Consider the following 14,260-nt stretch of genomic DNA (forward strand, 5'->3'; position numbering starts at 1 on the left):
ATAAGCACAAAATCAGGTGACCTTTGAATCCAAGTGAAGGGGCGCGCAGGCAAAGTGGGGGAGGGAACGCAGGGCGCATCCACACCCCTCAGAGGTTGCAAACTGGCTTGACTTCAGTTCACCAAAATGTTTTCCTTGCATAGTGGTTTTTAAAATGAGTCAACTTTTAGAAATTAGATTTCAGATAAAGTTGGAGTCTTGAAATATCTAGGAATATTCAGAGACCTGGCCAGCCCGGGCCCACCCTCCTATGAGGGGGCGCCAGGCCCACTGGCGCTGAGCTGTCCCCTGGGATGTAAACCCCCCATAGCACCCAGAGCCACCACGCCCTCCTGTCCCCCCTTCACCCAGGGAGAGTAGCCATCTGTCATGGCCCTTGTCCTGTGTCATCTTAAAGTAGAGAGATGTATTTCTGGACTCAAGTTCTATCAAAAGTGGGAAAATAAAAGATTACCTGAAAGAGTCGTGGTTTAGGGGAGAAGTAACGGGAGTTGGGCTCAGCCCTCTCCATCCCACTCTGCTGTATGTCCTCCTCCTGGCCTCTGCAGACATAGATTTGCGACTCCGGCTGGGTATGTCTGATGTTTGCGGACAAGGAGCTAGGGTGCAGGAGGTACGGCAGCTCCCCTCAGGACCCACTGCGATCGTCAATGAAGTTCAAACCCGGTCCTCAGTCAGGTGGAGAAATGTTGGCCCCTCTCTCACCCTGGATGCCTGCATCTCTTCCAGGTCTTTTACTCTGAGGTCGGTGTAGATAAATCCCTGCAGGAGCGGTCCCACCACGTGCCGCTCAGCCCGGATACCACGACCACTGTGAGTATCTCCAACCTGGCGATCCCTCCCAAAAGCACACCCCTGATTGGCATTTCATGGATATTCAGAAGGATTTCTAACCTGGTGTGTATGTATGCTACTGTATATAATAATAATAACTAATGTCAGTATAGTCCTTGAGGACTGAGAATGTCTTTCGCGGAGGCCGGAACCTCACCACGCGCTCATCTGTGTCTTCAGGAAGGCAGCCCTGTGGAGGGTTCTGGCATAAGCACTTCCCTCCTGAACTCAGCCCACCCCGTTTATCCTGGGAGAAAACAACCACCTTACAGCTGTTTTTTCCCCTTCTTTTCTCCATAAAATTCAAATCTGATTTTTTTTGAAATCCCAATAAAGCTTTATAAATAAATATGACACATTTGTATCTTCTCAACTGCCTGGAGACACAATGTAGAAGCAAATGATGTAATTGGAAATGTATATTCAGGCGATGCCAGTTGTTTATTTTTCTTCTCCAGCCGGCATCCTGTCCTTCCACTAACCCATTGTTGGCTCTTCATCTATTTCTTTTCTGTTTCCTGTCAAGGTCTCTCGGGGTGAATTTTTCTGCCTTAGAAACGTTCTGTTTTTTTTTTTTTCTTTCACTGTCCTCTTCCTTCCCCGCTCTACTGTGGTTATTCCGTAGGCTCGAGCCCTTTTACTTGCTCTCAAGGAGTTAGCACCAGTGCCCGGAACACTGCAGCTGTAACGGTGGTGGAGGTGGCGGTGGTGGTGATGTCTGTAACTCCGACTTAGTAAGTGCCTGCAAGGCACGGTATACAGGGTCCTAGTTGCCATCATGACAAGTAGCTATCACTTATTGAGAGTCTGTTACCTGCCAGGCACTCGACTTCATGCTTTACATTTGTTTTTCCATTTAATCTTCACAACTATCCTATGACCTCATTTTACTGACAAAGATGCTGATACTCAGAGAGGTGAAGGGACGTTCTTCAAATTGTACATTAGCAAGTAACAGATTCGATGGTAGACCCGGGGCGGACTGAATTCTGAGCCCTGCTCTGGCTATTTTTACCAAAGCCCTCATGACTCAAAAAGAAGAGATGCACATCTTCAGCTGGCTTGTGTTTTGCATGCTCTGCTTTTATTCTCAGATGCTCCCATAAGCACCCCTCCGTGACCTCAGGAGCCCTCAGCCCCAGCCTCTGTGGTTTATCCTATCCTAAGAGGGGGAGACTGGGTTGGCCCCACCTAAGCTACCATTGGCTGAGGTTCCATCTCCCCTTGACAGCACTGAAACTTTCACCCTGGACCCCACCAAGGGGTTGGCATCATCCCTAGCAGTGTCCCCAGCCACCCAGTCTCCTACCCTGCAGTGAGTGTGGCTCTCTGCTCAGACTAGAGCATAATCTGGGTAGAGAGAACATAGTGCTGGTGACGGGTATCTTGGAGTCTACTTGGTGCCTCTGAAATCCAGATCCTGCCCCGTCACATGAACCCAAGCCCAGCACGCTGGCATCTCTGGGAAAATCACTGCTGGGCTAACAAAGCAGAGGCCCAGGAAGGAGACAGGTACCCTGGGCTTCCAACCCCCTTCCTGCATGTTACAGGTTGGATAACTTTGGCCAAAGCTACTTTAACTGTCTAAGCCTTAACTTTCTCCCATGAAAGGGGTATAATAATTACACTTGAGTGAGTATCAAATAAAATTGTGCATGTAAAAGCCTTTGGTAAAATGTAAAGGGACCATATAGAGGTTAGCTGTTATTCCTGGTGACCACTGCCTGCCTTTATGCTAAATATATCCTCTCCTTTAATCACACCTGGGTATTAGAATATGCTATCAAATTATGGCATGTAATTACCTGACTGATTTCATCAAACTTTCATAATTGCTACTGTTTGCCCAGCACCAAAAAACACACAGGCGCCGTTCTTGGGCAGCTTTTGGTCTTACTGGGAAAACCACATTCACACTGATAAAGCAATTAGAGAGCAACCTGAGACCAGATGTCACTTACATGCCACTTAATAGGCAGACTGAGGTTTTGAAGAGGGAGAGATTAGCATAGGGATAAGTGGTCAAGAGGTAAAATTTGGAGCTGAGAACTGAAACGGGCAGTTTCTGGAAAGACAGAGGAGAGGGAGGGGTGCTCAAAAAATTTGAACTAAGGGAATGAACACACATGTACACGTGCTTGTGTGTTTGGGAGAGGGGACGGGGGAGGTGCAGAATACACAGAATGGAGCGAGGAAATGATGACTGGACATGAGGCAGTGAGTCAGGAAGAGGGGAGGGGGGCGGTCTAGTCTAGTGGAGTGGGCTCTGGCTTCAGATGACTTGCATTCAGATTCCTGTATCTGGGTCTTAGTATTCTCATAGACAAAACAGGGATTCGAATAGGATCTGTATCAGGGGTATATCTGTGCTTCCCAGTCTGTGTGCTATGGTGCCCCAGGGCTCTGCAGCAAACCCACAGGGGCCTCGTGCAATATTGAACTTTTCACCGGAAACAGCAACATCTGTGTAATCTGCTACTACCAAGTTATTTGGGGATAACTCTTGAATAAATGGAGCTGTGTGTGAGGTGAGGGAGTTAGAGGTGCTGTAAAAAGACTGAGATACTAATGGAGCCACGATCAGAGAAAGTCTGGGAACCTCTGTGTTCTATCGCATCATCCTACAGCATAAGGATGTTGTGGGCATTAAATGAGGTCGTGGTCCTACAGTCCTCTGACAACAAGTTTCTACCATATAGCACAGGGAACTATATTCAATATTTTGTAATAACCTATAGTAAAAAAGAATATGATAAGGAATACATGTATGTGCATGTAAGACTGAAACATTATGCTGTATATCAGAAATTGACACAATATTGTAAACTGAATATACTTCAGTTAAAAAGAAAAACCAAGCCTGGCACAGAGTAAGAACTGAGTGAGCGGTCAGGAGAATTCCCGACGTCAAGATGCGCGTTTGCTGCCCTTGGCTGTACGTAGCGGGAGGGTAGCTATTCTACGGGTTCATTTTCGTCCTGCAAGTTTTTCTTTCCTTTCCTTTTCACATTGTTTTGTTTTTTTTCTCCTCTCCAGGAACGAGTGGATCATCAGATGGTTTTTGTAAGTATGCTTTAGAAAAGTTCAACCCTTGCCCCAAACCAGGATTCAGAGGGTCTCTTTTCACCAAAATGTTGCTTTTTGCTGTATCTCCCTCATGCTGATTAAGGCCCGCAGGGAATGCTTGGTTTTTGTTGTGAGCAGGATGGCGGTGCATACCAGGTGAATTGTTAATCATTTAGAAAGATGCTGCATTTATCTCACATGGCGGAGTAAGGTTAAAAGCGACATTTTAAAAAGTTGGAGCAATTTAAGCTCTGTTTCAAGACCAAGTGAAAAAGACTGGAAAGGAGAGAAAATATGTAAACTAGTGGGCATCACTGTGGGGAGCTCCCCCACCCCCTTCACCCTCTTCCCTCATTTCCTCTGACAATTCCAGGCCTTCTCAGTGAGACAGGACCGGCTACCTAAAACTGACTGACTTTCTGGACTGAATACCAAACAGAAGATTGGGTTGACAAATGGTTAGTCTGATTCAAACGAAGAAATGACCAGAATAACCTGGTGGATTATGTGGAATTCTGACGCATTCTTTGATAATCTGCCTGTATAAGGGCTTCTGATTTGGTTAACATTTGACTCTTACCCTTTTCTTAGAAGAACAACCTGCAGGTTTCATCCTGGAAAAATAAATAGTAAAACAAATCAGGACAACTTGGTCACTTTTTTAGAGTTAGAGATAGAAATGGATGTTTAAATTGGTGGTCTCCACACTTTTTGATCATTCATGCCATCAGTTAAAAAATATTTGAACATGTGGCAATATATGCATATTTATGTATTTGTACATATGCCACTCTACCAATATATTATGTACATTATGAAATCCCACAGAGTTTTTGAAGGAGGATATAAAATAGAAATAAAAAGATCTTATGTTTTCTTCTGACATTTAGTAGATTATCTTGCTCACCCAGGAGAATATTCCACCACCCTATTTTGGAGTCCACTGTCCTGGCTGACCCAGAATAGTGATTCTGTTTGGATCTTATCCAAGGTTAGGGAGAGAAACAGCCAGGGATTACAAAACTTGCATCGAGCCCCAGCTCTGTCACTAGAGCAAGGATAACCATGGGCAAGGTCACTGAACCCCTGTGAACCTCTCTTTGACTATTTGAAGGGGCTGATTCATCATGATTCCCAAATGGGGCTTTCTTTGTTCCCTCTGGGCCTATGGAAATATGTGTGGGCATTTTGGTGAACAAGCTTCAGGGATACGGACTCTTCTGTAATACCCAGGGTAGATTTGTACGAGGAAGACTTTTGTCCAGGCCCAAAGCCAATGCTGCCTCTCCTGTAAAACCCTGGAAAATACTCTCTAACTTTCTATGACCTCTCAGGGAATGGAAATGCCTCCAACTCCTCCCTCCACTCCTCCTAACTTCTTCTGGGGCAACCGTGGCCCAGCCTTGACTGGTAGAGCCAACTGTGAAGCTGAACTTAAGGTGACCAGCTACCAGTGATGGTTGTTTTAGAAGAATTGTAGAATTTCCCTGTTGAAAGTTTGGCTCAGAGAAGTTAAGTGCCCCCCTCTCAAACCGCACAGCTGTTTGGCCCCAGAACCTGGGTCTCCTGGCTTCTTGTCCAGTGCTCTCCCGCTTCGTGCCTCCTTTCAGCTGAGCACCCTGGATGCCCTCCCAGCCTAGGGGCTACATGTCAGGACTGGTGAACCAGATAATATCCAGCTTCATTCTTGGAAACAAAGGGGCTGGGTTTCCAGCAGCAGGAGAGAAGTGTAGCATGGAAGGGGGTAAAGGTGAGGTCTGATTCAGGGTCAGAGATTTAAGTTCAGAACCATTCAACACAGTTTCATCATTGCAAAGTGAACAGATGTTTAGTTAGGAATATCCCCGTCTTTCCAGAGGCTCCTCTTATACGCTATCCAGGTTGTTTCTGTGCGTTGGATCAGGTATTATTTAAGATGAAAGACTAGCAGTCCCCAAACCCAAAATAACAGTGATCCTAACAGTTCACGTTTCCCTCGTGTAACCGCCTGGATATAACCAGTTGAGGGCTCTTCTGGTGGCTTCCCTGTGCCAGGATTCTTCCATCTCATTGCTTTGCCAATCCTCCTGGCCTGCCTCCTCATGGTCCAGAATATCTTACTGCCACATCCACATTCTAGCCAATAGATGAGGAAAAGAAGAAAGGGAACACACCCCTTACTATTAAAGGATAATTCAGAAATTGCCCTCTGCATTTTTGCTCACATCCTATTGGACATAATTTAGTCACATGGCCACACCCAGCTGCAAGGGAGGCTGGGAAATGTAGTCTTTGAGTGGCCATGGTCCAACTGAAAAATACAGGAGATCTATTGCAAGAAAGGAGAGAATGGATACTAGGGGATGACGAGTCATTACTATTACCAACGGTGAGTTGGGGGAGTGGGTCTGGCACAGTAGAAGTGGACATCTGAAAAACAAAATGCTAGCCGGAGAACTGGTTCTGCTGTCCGGGAATCAGGTGACTGGAAGCATGTTAAGTGGTGCATTTTATAAGGGAAACCAGACCAGCTTTCTTCTTGATATCACTGAACTGACTAACTAGCCTTGCTTTTCTCTTCTGTAGATATAAATTCTCTGATCACATGACAGCCACTGGAGGTGTTAAAAGATGAGGCAACTTTTGGAAGGGACTTCGTATTTTGGAAAGGGCTTGACAAACACAAAGCAGGGTTATTTTGCTGCAATACACCCAACTTTGCTTCCCTGACCAAAAAAAGAAAGTATGGGAGGGGCCAGAGGAGACTGTTGAGTTCACTCTGGCCTCTTCATCAAGAAAGCAATTTCTCTCACTTTGTTTCTCACCATCTTTGTGCAGAAAGAGGTCTGAGAGAGATAAGTATTTTGACTTGTTTTTAAACCTCCACAAGGCAACAAAACACTGTTTTTCTACACTGAAAAGGGGATAGTTAGCATCTTATCTAGTTTGATGCAAGGCTAAACCAGGGACCATAGAACTTTTAAGGACAGAAATAGAAAGATTTATAGAATTTTGCAGCATTTTACTAAAGAATTCAAGGGTTATCGTGAGTCACACTATTCTGAGGGATTCCGTTTGGGAGGAGTGATGACAGAGGAAGAAGTGACAGTTAAATCATTGAATCCACCCCCCTTTTTTTTTTATGACTCTGGTCACTCAGTGGCCTTGACACTCACTCCCTTATGCTAACCTACCAGCCTATCAGCTCAGGAAAAGACACCAGGAAAGACTGGAAATAGTTAGCTTCTGGGAAGGTGAACCTCCCCCTCTCAAAATATACCTGGGTTAAAGGTAGCACCAATCTTCCATATTTACCAAAAAGTTTAGGTGTTTTTTTAACCCACATTAAGAACTTCTACAGGGAGGTGGATATAGCTCAGTGGTAGAGCATATGCTTAGCATGTACGAGGTCCTGTGTTCAATCCCCAAAGCCTCCATCGAGGGGGAAAAAAGGAAACCTTTTACAAGGGAAATTTCCCTTGTTTTTCACAGATCCCTTTCTAAATTTCTGATACATAGACTTCCAGGTTTATAGATAAAATACCAATCTAGTCTTCAGTGTTTAAAAGTATTTTTTTTGTTGATTTAAATATTATTTCACATTTTTCTTATGTGTCTTGGTCTCTAGAATCAAACAAAGCAAGATTCAGATCCCCACTTTGCCACTTAATAAATATACAGCTTTGAGCAAATCATTCACTTTTCAGAGATTCCGTTTTTTGCTCTGTAAATGAAAACAAGAGTGATACCTACCTCATCAGGCTGAAGGAAGAATTGAACCAGGCTGTATGTGTTCCTGGAACAGAGAAAACACTCAATAAATGGTTACTAATGGTAGCTGTATATGGTATCAGCTCATAGCTAATATCTACAATAAGCTATGAAACCATGTCCGCACCCCTGTGCTTCATACAGCATGATGATTTCACAGGAGAAAGGATCCTACAGCAAAGGCCTGCAAGAACATTGGGTTGGTTTGAAAGCATATCTCTGCTTCTAGGGGAAAAGCCTGGAAGTGGCAGCTGGGAGAGGAGTGAGACCAGGAGGCTTGTATACAACAGCTACCTCCAGCCTCTTAACCACCAACTTGACATGAAACAAGGGGACAGATGGTGGAATTAGGATGCACAGATGCAGAGAATTAGAGCAGGGGCTGGCCAGGGTCAGAGTTGGGGGAGGACAGGGTGCTGTGAAAGCAGGTCCATATGTTCAGCAAAGACCCATAATGCAGTTACACGTAGGATAGAGTTGGGGGAGGGAGAAGGAAGGGAAGACTGGAGACAGACACCCTCTTGGAGGCTGTAGAAATGGCCCAGGTAAGGATTCAAGGGAAGTGGAAGAAGGGAACAGGTCTGAAAGGCAGGTGGAGGTGCCTTGGGGGAGTGAGCAAGAGGAAGTCAGCCTTGTCTCTGGGATGACTAACTCTGGTGTCTGGGCAGAGATACAGATGCTGTTAATCATTTTGGAGGGGTCAGTCAGAGAATCTAGTTCTTGATGAGGTGATCTATTTATATCGGGCATCTTGGTTTGATTTCTTTCTTTCATTCACTCACTAGTTCATTTATTCATTCATCAAAAAGCATTGCTTGAGCATTTGCTACATGTCTGATCATGCTGCGCTAAACTTTGGGATGCCAGAGGAATGAGAACTTGCTTCCTGCCCTCAAGTGGGTGGGGAGAAGGTGATCAATAAACAGACAGTTACAATATAAGGTGAGTGTTGCGTCGATTGAGGTATGCCAAGGACACCAGGGAAGCACAGAGGAGGGACGCCTAACCAGACTGGAGGCTGGGGGTCAGAGAAATGAGGTAATGTCTCTGCGGAACTGAGTCATGAAGGATGAGCAGGGTGAGCCAGGCAAGAGTGGGGAGAAGGGCGTTTCATGTAGAGAGAGCAGCAGGTTCAAAGGCCCAGAGGCAAGGGACTGAATGGCATAAATTTGAGCCCTGCCAAGTTCTTAAGTATGACCAGAATGTAGAATATCAGGAAGGGAGGTGGTACAAGATGATGCTGGTAAGATAAACAGAGGGACGGAAAGATGCTAAGGACCCTGCTATAAATGGGAAGCAACACAATCAGATTTGGAGTTTGGGAAGATCACTCTAGCAGTGTAGAGTCCAAATTGGATGTGTAGGAAGCTTTGATGGCAGGGAGAGCCAGAGACATTGTCATCATTACAAGGACTTGGACTTAAATAGCTGTGAGGGAAAAATGCCATCAACAGAGTCAAGTGATATGGAAGAGTATTGGTAATTGATTGAGTGGTGGTTAGGGAGGAGGGGTGAACAGAGAGGCAAGTGTTGAGAATTTCTGGTCTGGGTAATGAGAGAGAACACAAAAGGTGAGATATTTTTTGGGTTTGTTTTTGGTAGTCGGAGGAGGAATGATTAGTTGTGCTTGGGTTATGCAGAACTTGAGTTGCAGTGTAGTTGTTGAGTAGAGAAGTTCAAGAAGCAGTCACAACTGCACGTCTGGGGCTGCAGAGGCAGGCTACAGCTGGAGACAGTGGGAGGTGTCATACTAAGGTGCCCGAAGCCAAGGATTGGTAGAGGAGCTGACTTAAGCGTGGCTACAGAGTGAGAGGAGAAGGTGGTGAGGGGGTGCTTCTGGGAGGGACCACACCTCAGGGGCCAGCAGGGAACGGGGAGTGAGTGGTGGATATTGTGAAGGAGCAACAAGAGAAGTAGCAGAAGACCAAGGAGGGGCAGTCATGGTGTCCAAGGGAATCAAGACGTTTAAGGAGCAAGGGTGGCAACAGTGTTGAAAGCTGCAAAAAGTCAAGTAAACACAGAGACATTGCCATCGAGTTGAGAGCAGAGTTGTGGTGGTGACTTTGTTAAGAACATCTCAATTGTTTGTGGTGAGGAGAGGCCAGATGGGAGCAAGCTGAAGAGTGAATAGAGGTGAGGAAGTGGAGACAACTTCAAGAAGGTTGCTTCTGTGGAGAGGAGGGAGGGGCGCATGTGTGGTGGTGGGGGGGGGTAATTAATTGTTTTTAGGATGAGAGTGACTTGAGTACAGGAAGTAGATACAGAAGGATCAGGTGGATAGGGGAGAGGTGGGAGATACAGGAGAAAGAGAGGAGGGGGGACAGATGGAATTCAGAGGCCAGGAGGTGAGCCAAGCCCTAGACCAGTGGTTCACAAACCTGGCTGCCCATGTTAGAATCTCCTGGAGAGCTTTAAACAAATTGGCACCTAGGCCCTGCCCACCAGAGATTCTGATATAAGTGGTCTGGAGTGGAGTCTAAGCATTGGTATCTTTTAGCTCTTCCAGTGGTTCTAATGTGCTTTTGGGGTTAAGAACTACTGCGGTTAAGTATTCGATAATTATTTGCTGAATCCTTTAAAAAAGTTTTGTTGATCAGTTGATTAGTTTTCCTTAGCAGCAATGAATGTTTAATCATGTTGCGAAGAAATACAGGACAGGATCCCTGCTCTCCAGTGGTTTGCAGTCCTATAGGAGAAAGAGTAATAATTTGTGACACATGTAAGTGCTCATTAAATGGCACAGCACCTGGTAGGGTGACAGCAAGTCTGTGTGGTCAGGTGTCGAGGGGAAGATTCAGGCCTCAAAGCAGTGGTGGAACCTAGGTGAGCAGAGAAGAGGAGGGTTTTCAAGTACCCAAGGCAATAATCATTACAACTCTGTTTCTTGAGGACATCCCTGGTACCAGCTACTTTCCATACACTATCCCAAATATTGTAACTGGGCGAGATAGTTATATATCATCCCTATTTTACAGAGGAAGAAACTGAGCCTCAGGGAATTTATTATCAAGGCCATAGCTAGCAATAAGTGGCAGAGTCAAGATTCACGCCCAGGACTGATTGATTCCAAAGCCAGTGTTCTTTCCACTATGAAGTGCTGAGATCAGTGGGACCCAGGCTGCCACTTACTATTTATCACTGTAGCCTGAAATACATGTCACTTTTGTCAAAAACCAAGGAGGAACAAGTCCTCTTCAGCTGGGGCTTTTTGGCTGTGGCCATTTGTGCTAAGTTCACAGGGTGAAGTTCACAGACACATCCATCATCAGTCCTCGTGGTTCTCAGTGTGGGGTCCATGGACCACCAGCAGCATCACTTGGGAACTTTTTAGGAATGCAAGTTCTTAGGCCCCTTCTCAGATTTACTGAATCAGAAACGTTGGGTGCCAGGCTCAGCAGTTTGTTTTAAGAAGCCTTCCTGTTGATTTGATGCAGTTTAAAATTTGGGAACCAAAGTTTGAGTCCCTGCTTTACGGGTACACATCAAGACCTCAGTTTTCTGTTGTGGCTAGTCCCTCAGCATCTGTGATGTGCAAATGGGAAGAAAGAACTGTGGGATTTCAACCCTGGAAAAGATTGTTACCTGAATTCCAGCAGCCTAGTACTCTTGAGCGAAGAACTCAAATGTTAAAAGCAACATCTGACAGGGTGAATGAGTTCCACTTCTAGGACAGTGTATAGATTTCAATAAAGGGTAGTTCTCTGGTCTTGGTGAAATATGTCATGGTGTTTTCCTCTGCAAATTAAAAATCTTGGCCAGTCCCAGAGAAAGCAAAACAGCCTCTCTCCCAAGCAATTTCACAGGGGCCTCGAGATGCAGCCCTCATGGAAATTGTCTAGTTTTCCTCAAAAGAGCTTCTGATCATTGACACATTTCCTGTTTGGTCATCGGCAGGAGGAAGTGGTCGGAGATTTGAAACCAGCCACTGAGTACCAAGTGAGCGTAGCAGCTTACAGCCAGACTGGCAAAGGGCGGCTTAGCTCCCCTCGGCATGTTACCACTTTACCCCAAGGTAAAACTGGTTGGATTCATTAATAATAGTAAAGTGATGGGTGCTGTTCATTCATTCCGTCATTCAGTGTATATCAGTGGGGACCTACTCCGTGCCAGGTTTTGGGAATTCAGAGGTAAACAAAAACAGGTGAACAAAAAACCCTAGCCCTCTTAGAACTTAGTGGGGTGGGTCAAGGCATTATCTAATCAATGTGTAGCCACAGATAGGGATAGTGCTTTCAGAGCGCTGTAAGAACGTGCAAAGGAGAATCAACGTAGGCGTGCGGTAAGGATTCCCTGAGGTGAGGACGAGTGGAGATCTGATTAAGTAAGTGGGAACTAAGAGGAAGGGGAATGGGAGAAAAGATCTCACAGGCCAAGGGAATCCAGCAAAGGCTCACTGAGGTGGTACCGTGCCGGGCACTGGGGGACTTGAAAACATCATTGCTCACCGGAGCTCACTGAGGAGGGAGAAGCAAATGGTAAGCAGGTAGCTCCAAGGTCTGCCCAGCTGGCTCTGGACACTTAACGGGAGCACTTCCTCCACCCCGAGGCTCGGTGGGTGGGGGTGAGGGGAGTTCAGAAAGAACCATGTCTTTGGCTCAGACTTTGGAACCTGCATAGGATTTTTGCTAGGAAGCAAAAACAGGAAAAATGTTTCTGGTCGAAGTAACAGTGTAAAGAAAGGCTGGGAGATGTGAGTAAGTCTGGATAAGAAAACAGTAAGAGCGGTTACCTCGGGTGGTAGGATCATCCTGCATCTTCACACAGGAGGGCAGCTCCCAAATGTCCTACCACTGGTCTGTATTCTCATGATCTGGGGGAAAAGACACACAAACACAAGAATTCAAAGGAGGTGGCAGTAACACTAAGCATTTAATTTCCTTGTTGGTCCATACCAATTTCAACACGCAGACAGAGATGACAGGTTATTAGGAGGCGTGATGGAAGGTTTTAAAGGGTACACAGCACTGTGTGTCCCAGGGTCAACAGTCTGGACATAATTTAGTAGGATTTCCATCCCAGAGTCCTGGGGAAGGGAAGACCAGCTCTTACGGACTCAAATCTTACATGAATCCAGTTGCGATGATTTTTTGTGTTCACTTGGTTGGGATTTTGAGGCTGTTTATTTTATGTATGTGTGTGTATATATATATATATGTGTGTGTGTGTGTGTGTGTGTGTGTGTGTGTGTTTGTGTGTGTATTATATAAGCTCTCCAATAGCAAAGACTACAGCCAACTCTATTTGTTTGCTGTCTGTCCTGCCTAGATTCCTGCCTGCCTCCAGCTGCACCCCAGCAGCCGCACGTCACTGTGGTTTCTGATTCGGAAGTGGCCCTATCTTGGAAGCCTGGGGAGGGTGACGGAAGCTCCCCTATTCAGTTCTATTCTGTGGAATTCATCAGGTGAGTTTGTGTGTCACATTCAGAAGCCAAATGCATTGACGGCAGGTATTATGAGCATGATGGGAGACTCCACTGCATTTGTATTCAAGAGGTGCCAAGGCTTGGGGCCTAGATTTACACTCCAACCCTGAGCCAGCTCCTGTCCCCTCTTCGGTGGTGGGGCATCTGGTAGACCCGTCTGTACTCACCTTTTCTCCATCTCCACATCAGATTGTCCTTGGCTCTGGAAACTCCTGAAGTATCACTGCTGACAAGCCTGCCTGCATTTCAGTCTTGAAACTTGCCTCCGTGGCTTTGAAACATTATATTTGAAGTGTATATTTGATGGTGACTTTTCTCGAGGGGAGGGGGGTGGCTTACAACAACAAGTACAATTCATTGTTTCCTTTGCATCTGTATTGCCGTGGGGCAGGTTTCCTGGTTTCGTTTTTTCAACTCTTTTCTCTGCCTCTCCAGTTCTCCTATTCAGATTATCAGAGGGTAGAAGAGTGATTAGAAGTTCTTCTAAGAACTGATAGATGTAAAAACATGGATTCTCAAAGCTGTGATCTAAATTTAAGCGAAAACGACAACAACAACAAAAAAACCCCAACCAACCAAACAACGAGCAAAAGTGATTCCCAATCTAAGGCCCTTCCTCTGAACTCTAGTTAGAGCTGAATTTGAATTGAAGCACCGAGCCGATGAACAGTGTTCTCTGCATTAAAGGTGATGGGTCTGTCTGAGGCCAGCTGCTTCATGGATCCATAAAGAGAATAGCTCAGCACCTCATTCCTGAGGCTCTCTGAAGCTGGGATGAAGGGTTCTGCCAAGATCTGATTAGCTCTGCTTGTTTCTTGACTTCCTAGCCTATTCTCTGGTAGTAGGAAACGGGTATTTGTTTCTTCAGAGAAGTACTACACCGAGTCTCTTTTACCGCTTGAGCACGGAGCTTGTTTCGGGCAGGACTTACTGAGTTGCAGGTGGCAGAGGCTTGAAAGAAGATGAGGCAGTAATATCGGCCCCTGTGACTGTCAAGTCTGGTGGCAAATCTAAACTCGAGGAGGACCATCTGTGTGTCACATCAGCAGTCTGTCTCCATTCATCTCTGTCCTATGTGTCCCCCTCCATTGGCTTCATTTTCAAGGCTCTTATATGGTGGCAAGGTGGCCACCAGGCATGGCAGGCTTGCTGTCTGCTAGCTTAGCTCCGCCTGGAAAAGAGTGGCTC

The 14,260-nt window shown here is 45.8% G+C and overlaps 1 protein-coding gene across 2 annotated transcripts in view; it reads left to right on the plus strand.

Annotated features, from left to right (window-relative positions):
* Positions 1–14,260, plus strand: part of EGFLAM (EGF like, fibronectin type III and laminin G domains) — a 161,849-nt gene that overhangs the window by 56,681 nt on the left and 90,908 nt on the right. The window contains exons 3-6 of one of the 2 annotated variants that reach the window (XM_074357268.1): positions 730–897; positions 3,871–3,897; positions 11,545–11,662; positions 12,916–13,051. In XM_074357268.1, coding sequence (XP_074213369.1) covers positions 730–897; positions 3,871–3,897; positions 11,545–11,662; positions 12,916–13,051 — 449 coding nt within the window. The remainder of the gene's footprint in view (positions 1–729; positions 898–3,870; positions 3,898–11,544; positions 11,663–12,915; positions 13,052–14,260) is intronic. The other variant, XM_045518164.2, reaches the window with a different exon arrangement.

This window comes from Camelus bactrianus, chromosome 3 (assembly GCF_048773025.1).
Source record: "Camelus bactrianus isolate YW-2024 breed Bactrian camel chromosome 3, ASM4877302v1, whole genome shotgun sequence".
In the NCBI taxonomy this organism is placed as follows: Eukaryota; Metazoa; Chordata; class Mammalia; order Artiodactyla; family Camelidae; genus Camelus; species Camelus bactrianus.